The sequence below is a fragment of the Pomacea canaliculata genome, linkage group LG4 (genome assembly GCF_003073045.1).
Source record: "Pomacea canaliculata isolate SZHN2017 linkage group LG4, ASM307304v1, whole genome shotgun sequence".
NCBI lineage: Eukaryota > Metazoa > Mollusca > Gastropoda > Architaenioglossa > Ampullariidae > Pomacea > Pomacea canaliculata.
Window position 1 is genome coordinate 12104638 of NC_037593.1, and position 18412 is coordinate 12123049.

The 18412-nt window shown below is 39.8% G+C and overlaps 1 protein-coding gene across 1 annotated transcript; it reads left to right on the plus strand.

Moving 5' to 3' along the window:
• Positions 1-3420: 3420 nt before the first annotated feature.
• Positions 3421-18145, plus strand: LOC112562926 (glucose dehydrogenase [FAD, quinone]-like). Its single transcript, XM_025236546.1, has 11 exons — positions 3421-3618; positions 9891-10027; positions 11689-11900; positions 12478-12667; positions 12923-13051; positions 14310-14599; positions 14857-15007; positions 15336-15478; positions 15836-16010; positions 16488-16713; positions 17205-18145. The coding sequence occupies exons 2-11, from the start codon at positions 9898-9900 to the stop codon at positions 17338-17340; spliced, it is 1782 nt and encodes a 593-aa protein (XP_025092331.1). The 5' UTR covers positions 3421-3618; positions 9891-9897; the 3' UTR covers positions 17341-18145.
• Positions 18146-18412: the final 267 nt, after the last annotated feature.

An 18412-nucleotide genomic window follows, 5' to 3' on the forward strand; every position in this document is an offset into this window, starting at 1 on the left:
AGCGGCTTCTCTGTCTCCAGCGCAGAGACTCTGGCACTGTCTTGTTTACCATAGACTCTGGCACTGTCTTGTTTACCACAGACTCTGGCACTGTCTTGTTTACCACAGACTCTGGCACTGTCTTGTTTACCACAGACTCTGGCACTGTCTTGTTTACCACAGACTCTGGCACTGTCTTGTTTACCACAGACTCTGGCACTGTCTTGTTTACCACAGACTCTGGCACTGTCTTGTTTACCACAGACTCTGGCACTGTCTTGTTTACCACAGACTCTGGCACTGTCTTGTTTACCACAGACTCTGGCACTGTCTTGTTTACCACAGACTCTGGCACTGTCTTGTTTACCACAGACTCTGGCACTGTCTTGTTTACCACAGACTCTGGCACTGTCTTGTTTACCACAGACTCTGGCACTGTCTTGTTTACCACAGACTCACTCGTGTCGCTCTTGCTGTGGTCTTGCCGTGTGTCATCCCGGCTCTTCCGTCCCTTTAGATATGGGCGTTGATTCAATGCAGCAGCTCTCAGGGACCGACGTTCCTTCACCAGATTCAGCTTTTACTGGTTTCATCAAACAGCTGTCGGTACTGAAGCACTATACACTCCGTCGTAGAGCGGGTCGACGCACCTCTGAAATCAACCGTTAAGTCGACACACTTCTCAGGCAGGGTTGCAGTGAAGACTTTAGACAGCTTTGAGCCGACTTCAGTCAACTTTACTCCACACAAGTTGCATGCGAAAGACCCAGACGCTGATGTCACTCACCAGAAGTTTCTAGCCCGAAACGCTGAGCTAGCATCTCGATCTTTCTGTCAAAAACCCCGTTCCATTGGCCAGTCATGCCACCTGACACACCACAACTAATCACGCCTCAAAGCCACCACGAGCATAGGCTCCCACCCGCGCCCGCGTAAATGACGTAATTTCTGTCTTTAGAAATTACGTCATTTCTAGAGTAAAACAGTAATGTTTGCATTTTTCAGACATTGCCTATTCCAAGTTTATCCAAAACATCTGGTTAGTTCATAGCACCATAAAATATGTTTATTTGTCTTCCTTTCTCTGCCTCAGAAAATGTGCATGTATTGTTTTCTTCCATCCCCGTATAGTCTGTCAAAACATTTGCACCTCGAATTCTATCGGTAATTATGTACTGAAACCATTTTAGTCTGATGTATTGTATTTTTTTTGACCAAGGTAATCAGATATTTAATTTGTTTTCCGTTTTGAAGAAACATTAGAATATACTTGTTCTTTCTGTTAATATTTCATAAAACTATTTGAAAGATTTCGTAATAGAATTAATTAATTTTGCAGATTTTGATGTCTCTATATTGTTCTTAATTGTAATGCCTGCTGAATGAATACATTGGTTAATTACCCTACCACATCCCATGTATGTAACTATATTGTAACTCCGTACTTTCCATTAATCTCACCAGCTAAGAGTAGAGTGCCAGATTCATTATTTTGTTTATTGCTCTGTAACCTGTTTTGAATACAGAATATATCCTTGTTGCTCAGCTGAAATATAGTATTTAAATTTATTGGTTGTGCCATCACTTCCTTTGATGTTTCCAGCTTAATGCAATAATAAAATTCTTTACATACATTTAATACATATTTCCAAAGTTATTTATGTGATGGGTGTAATTGTACCTATTTGATCTATATTTATTTACATCTACAAGCTTAGGGTATATCTTTAACACGATATCTTTTCATTGGTACTTAGTAGTCAGCTTCTTAATCCAAGATAACTTAAGTGCTTTTATATAGGTAAATATGAGATATCCTAAACTTCCATTGTTTTCACTGATTTTCGTATTTATCTTCTCAGGGTTCAAATTCCAAATGAACTTAAAGCATAGTCTTTGAAGATCCCGTATATCTGTAATTGTGAGGTTGTCAATAAATGAGTTATGTTAAAATTAATAACTTTAGCTTTTCTACCAACTGGTGGGATAACTCTTTAGAGCCAAGACTAAAGCTCATTCGCCACGCGTAGTAAGCGGTTGCGCGACAGCGCTACTTGTCCCAGCCCACGCGTCGCCTGTATCTGTACGACGCACTGTTGTACCACAGTAGAGTCTGTCGAGTGTTTAGTTCTGTGCGTAAATGAACGAATACATAAGGGGAGAAAATACGGGAACCGTAAGGAATTGTTCCTCTTTCAATTACTTCCTTTAAAATCTGAAAAAATCAACCAATCAGGTATTTTCTCCATGTTAAAACCACGTGAAGGTTTGTTTACTTCAGCGCCATTATGACATTCGTAGCAGGTTACTCAATTCGACGTGGATTTGTACTCAAACAACCGAAAATGAGAAGAAAACAGTAAGTAATATTAAAATTCAAAGGTATATTCTCATTAAATATATGCCTGTTTTGTGCTTTTGTGTGTGTATATATTTTAAAAATTTTTTTCTGATTGTCGAACTTTTGACCTACAGCCCCATTTTGTGAGTTCTCGGTCCGATACAGTTAAAGTCTTTCAGTTGATTTTACTACAAGACAACAAAACGTATATTTCTTAAAATATACACCACGTAAATCTATTTTAAATGATCTTTAAAACGGAGTATCACACATAGTTGTTGTTAATGAAGGATATTAAATATAATTTTTTTAAAAATACCAGTCGAGATTTCATTCGCGGTCATTCTCTGCTGCGTACACCGGGGTCGAACGGGCTACCGCAGCAGCTGCGTATTGAAATGTTTATGTGTGAAAGTTGCCGAAGTATTTCGTTTTTGCATCGCATCTAAGTCTAACGAGGCAGTGACAGCTTCTTCTCCATTTGTAACTCGGACATGGCGGAAACAAAGAAATAAACCGGTGACAGTAGCTGAAAGAACATCCCCTGACTGGAATGGAACCAGCCGCTTTGGTAGCCAGACGGCGACGGCGCCACGTAGTTAGTGTAACACTGATTGCCAACGACGGATTGAGTAACGAGAGGATTACATGTTGGTATCTGGGTCTAGACCAGTAACAACCAGTATTGTGAGAATGTGCAAAACGGTATACATGCTCGAGAAACAGTGCGCGTGTGAGATAGAAATTTGCAGGTTCCTTCTTCACGCGAGGCTGCTGACATTTGTTTACAGAAACGTTCCCAAAACGAGTTTTAAAAAAGACTATGTCACGAAAACGAGTAAAATTTTTTTTAGATAATTAACCGTTCGAAGCAGAAAAACATGTAACAACGTTTCTTAAAAGATAAGTCGACAAGTTACTGTTCAGATTAACACGACAGTAAAAGTACAGTAAGTAGGACTGTAACAATGAGATTCGATTCGGGCCGGGAGTGTAACTTCCCTTAACGGTCCCATTTCTCAGCCCCAAAGGTTCCCTTTCGGGGCCGATGTACTCTTGCAGGCTGGGTCTGCTCTGACACGGGCAAAAGTGAGTGAGGCGAAATAAAAGAATTGGTAAATGTCAGTGTGAGAGGGATAAATAATCGTGAGACTCCTGTCACAAGAAGGGAGGGAGCGGGTACCCAGTCTTACAAGCTGCTAGTGCAGAAGCGGTGCAGGGTGCATCGTGGCAGGGTGCATCGTAGGGACGGAATTTATTTTGCACGGGCATCAAGGAGAGCCCCCAGTGAGAAACTGGTAAGATTTTTCTTTAACTGTCGCAGAATGTTACTGATGTCTTCTTGGTGCTGGTTAGAATCATGGTAACGGTGGTAGGTGAGAGGGCAAGATAATAGTCTTTGTAAGTATAAGGGATAAATCAGTGATAAGAATGTAATGCATACATCAAAGCAGGGTTAGATGATCCCAGGAAACGAGAGTTGACACAAAAAAGCCTAACATGTGTAGGAGACGATGTGTTAATGTTAAACGTCAAGATGGTCGACTCGGTGACAAGCCAGCGACAACATTAATAATTGAAGGAAGGTTGTGTACCGGCTTTCAGAAAAGTATTATTTGAGTGAACGACGACGAAGAAGAAGAAGAAGAAGAAAAGTATTGTTTAGATAACGGATTGAGGTGGCTAGAGCGAACCAAGCGTGATTGTGGTCTTCCTGTTATCAACGATGGATTGTTGTGGCTTCAAGGAGAAGCGTATTGTTTCTGGTTATAAGGTCTATGGACAAAGCTTTTCAACTTTAGAAACAAGACCCTCTTCTTTGAGTTCTCCATATTCCCCAGTGCAACTACTTACCTTCGCTTCATAAGTAACAAAAAGTTTATGAAATGCTAGAATCCTGGCTATAAACGGTATGTCACGGAATGTAATATACTTAATACTGTCTGAATGGAATGTCCATAAAACATGGCGACTGAGGTTTATTTTGGCGGTGCGTTTACTTTTGTTGATGTTATCTCATGAACCTGATCACGTGTCTACAAAATTTACCTTTATCACCTAGTATGAATACCTCGACAGAGGCAACATATTGCAACACACAATTATAAATATCTTTGCGTTGAAGTATTAACTTTTTTTTTTTAATGGATAGGAATATTCTTCAGGTATTTCAGGCTGAGTTGAGGTTCCTGGTTTAATGCTTACATTGATTACAATGTTAATTTACTTTTTTCTCCCAAAGACTAAAATATACCACATGCGCAAACGTGTTTTCGTTAGAACTGATGTCTGTCGTCAGAATATGGCGACGAAGGCAACAAAATAAGTGTTAAGCTGCTATTGTTCTTTTTTGTTTGTTTGTTTGATTGTTTATTTACTCTTTGCGCGAGTGATGGTAGGGTGAGGAAAACTAGCAACGACCTTCTGACACTGAGCCGCAACTTAAGACTATAGGTGGCTGAAATAAGAGGACATCTCGGCCTTGAACTGCAGGTTAACTGCAGGTTAACTACCACCAGTCCTATGATAATGGCTTCTGTGGAAAACAGTAAGACTGGGGAAACTTATGCAACGAAACGTTTGAGGCGAACATCTGTACGCCACTATTTAGGAGAGGTCGTATTGACAATCAAAACAGACAATTCATTAGTGTAACCAGTCTCACCTGCCCTTTAAGTGGTTACCCATGGATAGGCCAATAGTGCAAGAAACACAGAGCCAAAGAGACAGATCGGCTTTATTTTACCTCCATAAAGTAAATGGTATGATGGACTGATGGTGCCACATTTCTTGGTCAGTCAAAAGCCTTATTCCTCTTCGTAAGACCACAAGTGAATCGTAAAATAAAATTATGAAAGAAAGACTGAATTACAGGAAAACCTCACTGATTCCTCTCTGTTTCTCATTGAAGGAAAATCCCAATGCATCCGAAATTGCCAACTCCGACTATTCATTATCTTAATCATCAAACTCTTTAGAAAACTGCCAACCCCTTCCCCTATCCTATATTTTTGCTTGAGAATGTTGACTAAAGTCTAATTTATTTACTATTTACTGGGAAATTTATTGAAACTCTGTGCGGAGTAATTAAATTATTTAAAATTGAATCATCTCAGATAAATTATTTCATTCTTGCACTGTTTCACATAAGCTTTGGACTGTAATAGTAGTTGTATGCTAACAGTCTGTAAACAAGAAAAAATGAAATCAGAACCAAGTCCCCTGAAATAGAATAAAATTTATGTATTCGTCTGCCGATGTCAGTAAAATTATTTTCTCCTCAAATATTGATTTGAATAGAAATAATGAAAGGTGTTTTTAAGCATCATGATGGTAACCTTCGAGTGGGCTTTGGTTTCTGTGCACAAGTAGAGTTTAAGGTAGTATCACCTTCGTGTCCAAGAATGAAACCAAAGAAAAGTTATCACGATTGTAGCGGTAACACCGAAGTGTTTCAGTAACAGCGACTAGGTGTACTTTTACGTGTCACGTGACACTCCGTTGGGTGGGCGTTGTGCCTGAGTAACAAGAGGTCATAGCGCAGGACAGGTTACTTGACGGTATCTCGAACAGTGTCAACAAGTTGTGAGAATGTTTGTGTGCAAAATGATAGGCCCCAGAATTAGTGTGCGTGTGTGCGCATGTCACTAAGCGTTCGAGAGTAGAATGTGCATGTCACGTGAAGTTGCTGACATCTGTTTACAGCAACGTTGCGAAAAATAAAGCTGCATACAAGTTTTAAAACTAAGGTAGTACATATTACTAAAATGAGTACACCAAGAAAACAAACTACCGTATCGCGATAATGTAAAAGCAATAATGTATCCTAAAGGATAAGAAGACATAGGTGAGGGTTAAAGACAGTAAAAGTACAGTAAGAAGGACGAAGGATAGGAAGACATAGGTGAGGTTAAAGACAGTAAAAGTACAGTAAGAAGGACGAAGGATAGGAAGACATAGGTGAGGTTAAGGACAGTAAAAGTACAGTAAGAAGGACGAAGGATAGGAAGACATAGGTGAGGGTTAAGGACAGTAAAAGTACAGTAAGAAGGACGACCGCTGTAATAGTGAGATGTTGCCTTATGTGACACTCACACAAAAGTGAGACGAAACAATTTTAGCTTTGTTCATGTTCTACAGACCTGGGAGAGGAAAATGAAAGAGTTTTTAAAAACCATTGTGAGGAATATACACACAGCAAATATAAAAATAAGGAATTGATAATATTTCAAATCTTGTTTATATATCATTGTGACAGTCTTGCTGGAAATAAATCTATAAATCAAAAATATTTTCTTACTACCGACAGCCTGCTGGAGCCACACATATTCAAAGCCACTAACACAAGGAAGTTTTCTTTTTAAGAAATAAATCCGAAATGCGCTTAACATTTTCTTGTAGATGTAACGTGTATACATGTAAATTTTTTATGGGAAGTTTTGTGATCAATATAACTATGACAAAGTTAGTATATAATACACCTAACCTATGTTGTCTCCAAAAGTCAATAACATCCCAGATCGCCATAGATTATTTTATTTAGTGTTTAGAGATGAGCATGTACACCTTTTCAACAGTCTCAAACCTATGGAAACTCCAGATTTCCGAGATGTAAGAAAGTTTTGGTAAAACCTGAGAATCGAACATCTTGAAAAATACGTTTCTTGGTAAATTTTCGATTTAACCTTGGCATTTTATAAGCTTGGTTCCGATTTTGGCCTTAGCAGCAAAATCCTCGACAGCCTGGGAGAGGGAGAGTTTGTAAAATAGAGACCTGTAATCGTGAATTATTTTCCCAGTATTTAGTAGTATGCTCACAGGTTATAATTAGACTGACACTCTCTCATACATCTAGTCAGAGATTTCTGGTGTCCAACCAGTGTGGCAATTTTGTTTCTTATAAAATCGTTTGCTCTATGTTCTTTGTATGTGATCCGGAGCAGCATCCTCGAGAACTTGTTCTCAGTTAATGTATCTTGACTAGGGGGACTAAGGTCAACACAAGAACTAAGGTTTGTACTATTTTCTCGGAACAGATAGGCTTATCAACCATGCCATGCTGTAGTAGTTTAATTACCCCAGCACCGTGTATATATATAGTCAATTAGGTGAAGCATCTAGTTTGTCTGGAAAGACACAAATTAAACAAAAGAGAGGTTTCTTCTTATTTTTATCATATATTGTTATGATATATTCTTATCATCGATTTAAAACTGCGATTGTGCAAAAGTTTAATTTCCAAATAGCCTGTTTTTTTTTTTACTTTTACCATTCAGAAGAAGGCAATGAAGTATTCAAATGAATTAGACATAAGCGTACGTGTCTGTGCATATGTGTACTGTGTACATGTAAACTAAAATGCATTCACCAAAAGTATGTATGAAACACGGAAGACACAGCTGGATCTTTCTTGTTACTGTGGATATTAAAAGTTTACATAAGAGTTAGCTCTCCCATAAGGTTTTTGTACATAAAAGTGCTACATTTTTTCTACTCTAACCCATCCACCTGCAATCCATGTATCCTGCTGATTTCTCTTCCTTTTTACGTTTATTTATTTTTAATCTCCAGCTAGAAGATTTGATATAAGTTAACCACTGCTTATTAAATTCTTGAGATTTCATAGTAATAAATGCGTTAAATTCCTCAGTCTTGTATCTTTTATTTAGTTGGAGAAGAAACACTTTTTCCATTATTGGCTATTTCTTTTCTATTTTGCATTAGTAAAAAAAAAAAAAAAAAAAAACAAAAACAAACAAACAAAAAAAAACCCCCAAAACAACCTTTTCTCCAAACAATATGAGAGATCCATTTAAAAATAAAATTATACTTGCATTTTACAGACATTGCCTTTTCCAAGTTTATCCAAAACATCTGGTTAGTTCATAGCACCATAAAAGGTGTTCATTTGTCTTCCTTTCTCTGCCTCAGAAAATGTGCATGTATTGTTTTCTTCCAGCCCTGTATAGTCTGTCAAAACATTTGCACCTAGAATTCTATCGGTAATTATGTACTGAAACCATTTTAGTCTGATGCATTGTATTTTTTGTTTACCAAGGTAATCAGATATTTAGTTTGTTTTCCCTTTTGCAGGAACATTGGAATATACTTGTCCTTTCTGTTAATATTTCATAAAAATTTTTGAAAGATTTCAGAATAGAATTAATTAGTTTTGCAGATTTTGATGTCTCTATATTGTTCTTAATTGTAATGCCTGCTGAATGAATACATTGGTTAATTACCCTACCACATCCCATGTATGTAACTATATTGTAACTCCGTACTTTCCATTAATCTCAACAGCTAAGAGTAGAGTTCCACATTCATTATTTTGTTTATTACTATATAACCTGTTTTGAATACAGAATATATCCTTGTTGCTCAGCTGAAATATAGTATTTAAATTTATTGGTTGTGCCATCACTTCCTTTGATGTTTCCAGCTTAATGCAATAATAAAATTCTTTACATCCATTTAATACATATTTCCAAAGTTATTTATGTGATGGGTGTAATTGTACCTATTTGATCTATATTTATTTACATCTACAAGCTTAGGGTATATCTTTAACACGATATCTTTTTATTTGTTCTTAGTAGTCAGCTTCTTAATCCAAGATAACTTAAGTGCTTTTATATAGAGGCAAATATGAGATATCCTAAACATCCATTGGACAGTTTTCACTGATTTTCGTATTTATCTTCTCAGGGTTCAAATTCCAAATGAACTTAAAGCATAGTCTTTGAAGATCCCGTATATCTGTAATATTGAGGTTGTCAATAAATGAGTTAGGTTAAAATTAATAACTTTGGCTTTTCTACCAACTGGTGGGATAACTCTTTAGAGCCAAGACTAATGTAGTGAGTTTTTCTTCGATCAAATTTGCTTTGCTTGCTATTCTGTTTGCAAAGTGATTAGTGGAATATGTAAGGTCAATCAACTGACATTCAGTTTAGTCTAATTGAATCAGACAGGCGGTAAGGCAGACAGATATTCAATCAGTGACTTGAAGTTTCACTGTAGAGTGCTGTTTGTTGCCCCTGGCGGTGGTCTCCCCTCCCCAGCACCCTATTCTTCGTCTGATCACGAACTTATATCCCCTTATATTAACTTATAGTAAATACACGTCCATGGTCTGATGTATGTTTGAAACTTTTTGGAAAAAAATGAGCTGTTGACAGCAGAATCCCATGATTATTAAATGACATTATGAAGCCCTGTCGACACATGGAGCATTCCAACACCACCTCGATCCGATGACAATCTGCTGTCATGTCATGTCGTGTCCTGCAGTTCACCTCACAGGTGTTCCATGCACTTTGCTTCTTAGTTCTTTTGCTTTTTTTAAATTAATCTCTATATCCTCTTATATCCTCTTATTATTATTATTATTATTTTATTTTATTTATTTATTTATTTTTTCTGAATATGCCGTTTTCTCCGCGGCCCGGACGTTCCATACGCTGACCTATACGATAGAAATAACCTACAAAAAATTCCCTCCTCTCTCTCTAACACACGCGCGCGCGCAAGAGCGAGCAAACATTACAGACTAACCCACCTGTTTCAGACGAGAGATGGCGGCCTTGATGTCAGTTGCTGCTGTGGTGCTGGTAGCTGTGATAGCTTTGGTGGTCGTCATACTGCTTCCCGAGTCTCCAACTCCACTCACAACCTCCATTGATGCAGAATACGATTATATCATAGGTGAGGAACTAATGAATCAATCATAGGAACTAATGAATAGGTCATTATGTTGTATATGTCCACCCAAGTGAGAAACTAATGAACAGATGAAACTTATAATAACTGTTATGTTGTGCACCAAAGTACGTTAAGGTGGGAGACACCAACATCATCTTCACGTTGTCCGTCATTAATCTCAGATTCATCGTTGATCCTTGATAGACAAGTTACAGCTGTCTGTCAGTCTGACTGTTGTGATAGATAAGTTATAGTCGTCTGTAAGTCTACTTATTGTTATAGGTTACAGCTGTCTGTCAAGCTGCCTATGAGTTCCGCCACATTCTCTCTACACACGCTGTCGCCACTCTTGTCTGTGAGTTTGTTCTATCTCGGCTTGATGGTTGCTAGCTGCCCCTCAAACCTTCTTCAGTCACTCCAGAAAGTACAAAACTCCTTTGCACTTCTATCGTTTAGAGCGAGGAAATGAGACCATGTCAGTCATCTTTTACGTTTTCTACACTGGCTCCTGCCTTGACTATTTCCAAAACAGTGGAACTCTCTTCCATTCCATTTCCTTCAACCAATCATAGAATATTTTAAATCGGCGCTTTAAGAAATTTGTTCCACGAGGGTTACTCCTAACTCCAGTCACCATAGTAGTCTGCCTGCTCGTCTTCCTCTGCAGATTTATCAATCCTTATTGTTTGTTCCCTGGTTGTCCCTTTGTCTCACTTGTCAGCATAGCTGTCCTTCCGTCCTTCGTATTCTATCCATTACTTGTACTTGTCGCAAGCCTAGTACAGACTTTTCTTAAAGTTCTCATCTTGCTGATGTGGAATGTGGACTCTGTCGAGAATACAGACATTTGACAACAACTGTATGAGCAGGTCGCTCTGAACATTTGAAGTGAGACACAAAGCAATGAGTTTGTCCGTAGCACGGTCAACGCCGTCTAGGGACACAAGCAACCTCCTTTCAGGCGCTGGTTGGTCTGGTTTGGCCACGTGACCAGGCATGACACTCTAAGACAGGGGTGGGCAATTAATTTTCCCAAGCGGCCGGATGAGAAACTGAGATGGTTCTAGAGGGCCGGACTAATATAGTTAACTCAGTTTTATCCAATACTGTATATATAGTATATTTACTGGTGGGCGGCCAGCGGGCGGGCCGGTCAGAGACAGGAGGCGGGCCGGATCCGGCCCGCGGGCCGGCGTTTGCCCAGGTCTGCTCTAAGACTTTCTTTCAATGTACATTGGATGGGGTAGACGCTAAGATGAAAGAAGAAGTGGACTGGTTGTTCCAAGCAGGAATTGTCGACTCATCTCGACTTGTCAGCCCCAGTGTGTATGAACTTGCTCCCTCCGACAACAAATATAACTATCAACAACTACCTGACAATAGACGAATGAATGAATTAAAGCAAATCACGAGTACTGTCTTTCAATAATAACCTTGTTACAACCGAGTATGATATAATAGATGTATATTGTCACAGGGATACACTGAAACCGGAGCAAGAGAATGACGGGCGAAAAATCAGCTGGAATACCAACCGTGCCAAACAAGATTTTGTCTGCGTTGCAATGTACCTTGCTGTGTTTTATACTTACATTATTTATTTGTACAATTGCCAATGAATGAATACAAGGTCTGAGATGCCGTTTGTTTTTCATGTGCTTTAGTGGGGGCGGGGTCAGCGGGCTGCGTGCTGGCCAGTCGGCTGTCCGAAGATGATGACGTGCGTGTCTTGCTGCTGGAGGCGGGGCCAGACGACCAGGGCGTGACAGCTTTTTCTGTTCCTCTTTATGGCGCGTGGAATGTGCGGAGGAAAGACTTCAGCTGGAACAGTTTCACTGAATCTCAGAGCCACAGCCTAGAAGGCTATAAACAAAAGGTGACAGTGGAAAGCTAACACTGACACATAGATTGGAGGACACACACACAGAGTGGTGGTGTACATGTATCCCTGTGTTAGAACTCATACTCATGTAGTATTTATGATTTGGTTTATTTGATTACATAATAAGTAACCTATAATCTTTAAATAATCAGTAAACGGCATATAAAAAAGAGGAAAGAAAAGGATAAAGTGAGAGAGAATAAAGTATGAATGTATTAACTGATACAAAGTACTCATTGGACAGGTCTATGTGTCTGTACGCGTGTGCACGCATGAGTGCGTACATGTTTGATATTATAAAGAATTTTGCGTGTATGTACAGATACCTATGTATGTGCAGTTATTCGATTTTGTGTGAGGTTTACATTGTATACTATAAGCACAATTGACTTGCGAATATGTCAGTTCCCCGGATAGAATGAAAAAATAAAATATTTTGCATGTTGTATCTTTGTCTCATAAGCATTGACGTTTATATGCACACACAATAAAAAATCAAATATTTGTTTTCAGTAGTTATAAGAACAATTTGTCATGTATAGAATAAACACTGTTTTTTCTTTCTGGAAAGAAAACGATGTTTACAAGAGGGAAGGTTCTGGGCGGAAGTTCCAACCTTAATGCGATGATCTACATCCGGGGCAGTCGCCATGATTATGATAATTGGGCCAAGTCCGGTGCAAAAGGCTGGAGCTACCAGGATGTATTGCCCTACTTCTTGAAGTCGGAAGACATACTTAGTCCAGATTTGTTGGATTCTAGTACGTGCTGAACGTAACAGATTACAAAACAGAAAAAAAAAAATGAAAAGCGATAGAATAAAATAAATGATAGAGTAGTCTGACAATAAACTGGATTTCTGAATAATCAATATCTTTCATTTCATTCTCAGCACTTCTACATCTTTTTTCTTGTCTACCACACGTTCAGTATTCTTTTTCTCCCCTTTACAGTTTAGCCTCAGAAGATAACTGTTTCTGTAATAAATCATGATATAGATTGCGCTGTCTTCGCAGAGTACCATGGGAAAGGAGGCCCTCTAAAGGTAGAGATTCCGGACACCACACAACTGGCACAAGAGATCTTACTTGCTGGAAAGGAGCTGGGCTACCCCGAGGTGGATCCCAACGGCGAGACTATGCTAGGTGAGACCGTGTTCATTCAATATCGTGTTGGTTAAGAAATATTTTTTAAGTCTCTATATTAGAAGGTCAGAAGGATGAGCAGACGGGAGGTGAGTAAGAAAGAAACAATGCTTGTTAGACCCGAAATTTATTCATTTAAATGAGCAACATAATTAAATATTTGTTTGTTTAGGATTGTCACGGACCGTCCGCAGACATGCGCATTCTTTCCACAAACCAAAATATCCTGATCGCTTGAGGGTGGGCGTACCTTCTTAGAGGCACAAATAATTATTCAATTCAAATACAATGTCAAATGAAACAAAGGCAAAATATCCACACTGATAGATTCACTCCTTCATTCGCCACACAAGATATATTACCAATATGTTATCATTCATCCCACGTACTATTAAAGTTAACAATGAAATCGACTCTCATAAAATATTGTCACTGATGAAGAATAAAACAAAATGTTCGTTCTTGATGAAACATTAACCTTTTATATTAAAGTCTCTGAGACCCTCCCAAGTCCTCTATTCTAATCAGTCCCACTGATCTTCTTTCCACGAAGTCTATTTATTATTGAAAATAAATAGTTTTTACGGTACCACAGTTTACGAGCAGACGTCTCGGTCTTGCGCATGCGGCCGCCTCCTAGGTGTTTGGCCGGATGATGTTAGATCAGCTGAAGGCCGGGAGGAAACCTTTCCTCGACCGGCGCTTACTCTCAGGCTGTTAAGAACTGTCCCTTCCAGGCGACAGAGAGAGAGGTCGGTGCCCCAGTGTGTGGTTTCTTGACCCCGCCAAGAAACTGTACTGCGGGATGCCCAAGCCACAGAGCTCCCCCACGGTGCGAACACGGACTACAGTGACTCACGACCTGTGAAGTACATCCACCTGTAGTTTACCCACGGTATTACTTTCCGTAATACTTTTTCCGCTGTCGCAGCAGTTGCGAGAAAGTCCCGAGAAAAATCCACCAGCTCTCACTTTTGTTCCGCCGTCTGCTCTCTGCCCACCGTTATTTTCTCTAACGTTATTTTCCTCTATCTTTTACGTCACCTTATTTTGACGTCCCAGTTTACGTCATTTGCTCAAGGGCAAACAACTTAAAGCCCACTACGCTAAATCAGATCAACCACGGTTGTCGATCTTCCCTCCTAACCCCCTCTACTAAGTACTTATCCGTTACAAGGATAAGATGCTTAGCTCATTTCCCAACCCCATTGTCTGATTGTCGTATTTTTTTTGTTCAGATATAACCTGTTTCTTTCAGGTTTCAGCAAGGTGCAGGCGACCCAGAAGAACGGTGTCCGCTACAGCACGTCACGCGCCTTTTTACACCCTGTCCTTGACCGCTCTAATCTGCATGTTGGGGTCAATGCTCACGTCACTCGAGTGTTGATCGAAGACGGAGTGGCGAGAGGAGTGGAGTTTTTGAAGGATGGGATCGTGCGCACAGTTCGTGCCAAGAAGGAAGTGATTGTGTCTGCTGGTGCCATCGGGTCTCCACAGATCCTGATGTTGTCAGGGGTTGGTCCCAGAGACCATCTAGAGTCTCATGGAGTAGGTGCTTCTACCGTCTTTTGTTACATTTAATAAGTTCTGTTTGTGGACGTATAGGTTAAGAACGGAAGAGGCTCTTCACTAAGATTTGGATAAATGAATACCTTTCACTGAGGTTTTCTTGGTGATTAGAGAAAAAAAGCTAACAGCTGCTGGTTCTTTTCCATAACTGCTTTTGTTCACCGTAAAAGCAACATAGTTCGCAACCCTCTTATCATCCCGAACTCGTCTCTTTATTTTCACGTCGCTGTCTTCAGATCAAAGTTCACGCTGACCTACCCGTGGGTGATAACCTGCAGGATCACCTCTTTGTGGACATCGGTATTAGCATCAACGACTCCATCGGTATCTCCTGGGAGAAGGCAAGCAGTTTGTGGGAGCATGCCAGGTATTGGCTCTTCGGGAAAGGTAACTCACTTTTTTCCAAAAGAGTCTGTGGTAACTCTTAAGTTCTCAGCCATAATTTAGCTTACTGGAAAGAGCTTGTGTGTGTGTGTGTGCGAGTGGGCTAGTCAGGAGACTTTTCCCATCAAGTTTAAAACTGATAGTTTTCTTACATGAAATGTACTTCTGACCTCTTTCCCACCCACCCCAAAACAAACAAAGAAAGAAACAAAGAAAGAAAGAAACAAACAAAGAAAGAAACAAACAAAGAAAGAAACAAACAAATAAACAAACAAAGAAACAGAAAAACTAGTGATTTTTTCAAAGACCTTTACCTTTTTTGTATCTTCAGGAATCCTCATCTCCACGTACGGTACAGAGACCCTTGCTTTCATAGCAAGTAATGAAGAAAAACGAAAACTAAGATGGCCAGATGTTGAGCTTCATCTGCATTCTTTCCTTTCCATTAGAGATTCCGACACTCTCACGGCAGAGGTGAGAAAAAGACATTCATCCAATCAACAAAGCAACCAGCCGATATTTCCACCTTCTTTTAGTTCCTCAGATATTTCTTTAATATAATATATAACACAACATAATATTATACTATAATATAATATTTTAGTATTTAATAATTACTTTCTTTTCTGAGAAAGATCTTCTGAGGAATTGTTTACTGTTATTTCTGGTAATTTCTGGTTGATAAATAGTTTATATTAGTGCATGAAAAGTGAGAATGTGACTGCCTGATCGACAATAAAGATCACGAAAGTGTGTAGCAGAACAGCCTTCGACTGAATCTCCGTTAGGTTTTAGCCACGCATTTCACGACACCTTTGCTGTTGTTCGTAGAACCTACAACGACAGTCTGGAAGAAAAAATAAAGTGGGAATGTCATGCTTATGCACGCTGCTAAACTCTCTCAGCGTGGGGTCAGTGCGCCTGCGCAGTGGGAATCCTGTGGACGACCCCGTCATTGACCCGCACTATTTAGAGAGGTCGGAAGACGTGGAAGTCATTCTGTACGGTAAGTGAGGCACTGACCACTCGTCCCTCCGTTCTTCAATCTTAGCTTCCTCCTCCCCAAGCCATTTAAAGACTAGTGACTAAAGCTGTAGAAAGAGGAGATTGTAAGACCTCTAACATTTTACCATGTGTTCAGTTTTTCTATTAAAGAAGGACAAATATTTATGTTTACCGTCTTGGACTTATTGATTGTTTCTGATTCCTTTGCTTATAAGTAGTACCAGGGCTTCTGCTAAGGCTAAATTCTTTGGGGTCCCAGGGACCCCTTCTTTAGATTTTTAAGGGGTCCCTGTTCTTCGCCCAACTTTGGAGGGGACCCCGTCGACAAAAATTGAAGGGGTCCTCCGAACTTTTAATGCGTACTGTATGCAATTTTTTGCGTAAGCAGATGCCCTGAGTAGTTCATTTCTAGATAATTATTATTATATTGTCCGATAATTACAACAGATTGAAAAATACGGATTGGTATAAACGTCAGGTATAAAAGTCTGTAAGGAGCTGGTGAACACTTCTGCTTTACGGAAATTTGGAGCGGAACTGGTAGACAAACCGCTGAGCACATGCGCGGACAAGCACGCGCCGGACTCTGACGATTACTGGCGCTGCGCCATTCGCTACTCCGTGTCCACGGCCTTTCGTCCCACCGGCACGTGCAAAATGGGTGACGTCACTGACAACACCACGGTGGTCGACAGTCAGCTGAGGTGAGTCGCTGTAGGGACTCGACAATAAAGCATTGGAAACGTCGTTGAAATTTTATTACATCTTGAGAAACCCTCAAAATATTACGTTTACGTTGCAGTTAGTAGCAAGAAAAAAAAAAGAGAAATATTTTCCTTACTTTTACCGTTTTCAGTTAACCATGGTAACACTGGTTATAATGAAAATGATAATTAATAATAAAGTTATTTTTTATTATCCTCTTTTGTGGTGAAATAAGAGATAGCCCGTAGAGTTAGTTACCTTTTGTCTTTATATAAAATTTAAAAGAGATTTGTGGTTTAGGTGAGCTGTGAAAGTAGAAACGGATGCAGTGCTTCTCGAACAAATCCTTTTGCAGGTAACCGCCACACTGTGGAACTCTTGACCCTAAATGATCTCAGATAACATTGATAGTTTACAACAGTCTCGAACGGTTGCTTTAAGACTTAGGTTACCGGCAGTTTGACATTCTGACCTGTCCTGTTGTGTTCAGGGTCAAGGGTATCCGCTGCCTGCGGGTGGTGGACGCCTCCATCATGCCCACCATCGTCTCCGGCAGCCCCAACGCCGCTGTCATCATGATTGCAGAAAAGGCCGCAGACATCATCCGGGGTCGCACCACCGTGTGACGTCAGCATCGGATCAAGTGGGGAAGACATTTTGGGATTGAATTCGCTCAAAACTTAAAGTTGGTTTGGTCTGAAACATCTGAGACACCAAGTCATGCCATCATCCATTCGTGGGAATGTGGAAGGGGACAGCTCGTTAAGCACAGCGCACATTTTAAAAACTTTATACAGTAAACATCAAGGTCTTTCTTCCACTTGTCATGTCGCACGAGGAAGACAGTGTCATTACAGTTAATACTAGCACTGCTTAACTATTTTTTGTTTCACAGCAAAATATTCCAGATTTTTATGTTTCTCGACACTTCGAAAAGTAAAATCTAATTTCCCCACAACTTTATTGACAACGGACACTCTATATAAAATCATATCCTGTTTTCAGTACAATTTCTGTCTGTCAAAAGTATTTTAGAGATCCAAAGAATGAGGCAACAGGTGGACTATTCATTCAGAAAGTGAAACCAGAACACAGCAAAACATTTTTCGTCAAAAAGCTTAAAGTTATTATACACTAGTTTTTTATTTTTTATTCAGCTCTTTTATGATCACCTCTAACACAAAGTGGAATATTATGCTAAGTACCTAAGTAATTGGCGACATTTAAAAAAAAAATCTGTTGTAGTAGACAGTAGTAGCGGACAGAGTTTTGGGAAAAAAATCGAGGGTTAGGTGGATAAGAGAGGGGAAGAGAGAAAGGATTGGCGAGTTGGAAGGGACAGAGTAGAGGTGGTAAAATCCCCGCACTCAGAAGTTTGAGTATTTTCTGTGTGAACGCTTCGCCTTAGAATAAAAACATCTGAACCCGTTACAGTGTTGACCTGTGTTCGTTATTGTGGTGAGACTAGGCAAGAAGCCCCCGTCCACCCTGCTATGTTTCTGTCTCGGCTGTGTGTTTACTAATGACAAAAAGAGCTTCGTGTCGCTTTTGTTTACATGTTTACATGTCACATTTAACAGTATGTCTCTTTTACGCGCTGCTATATGTGTTGGGAGATGGGGGTGTAGTTCCTCGGTAAGATAAAGTGTGTGGGGAACAGGTGTGACTTCTAGCCAACTCATGCACACTCGCACATGC

Bases quoted from the DNA above. Each gene is read 5' to 3' on its own strand.
- LOC112562926 (XM_025236546.1), top strand. From the start codon at position 9,898: ATGGCGGCCTTGATGTCAGTTGCTGCTGTGGTGCTGGTAGCTGTGATA. The intron at 13,052-14,309 runs GTGAGACCGTGT...TGTTTCTTTCAG, and splicing joins CAACGGCGAGACTATGCTAG to GTTTCAGCAAGGTGCAGGCG. The intron at 16,011-16,487 runs GTAAGTGAGGCA...TATAAACGTCAG, and splicing joins CGTGGAAGTCATTCTGTACG to GTATAAAAGTCTGTAAGGAG.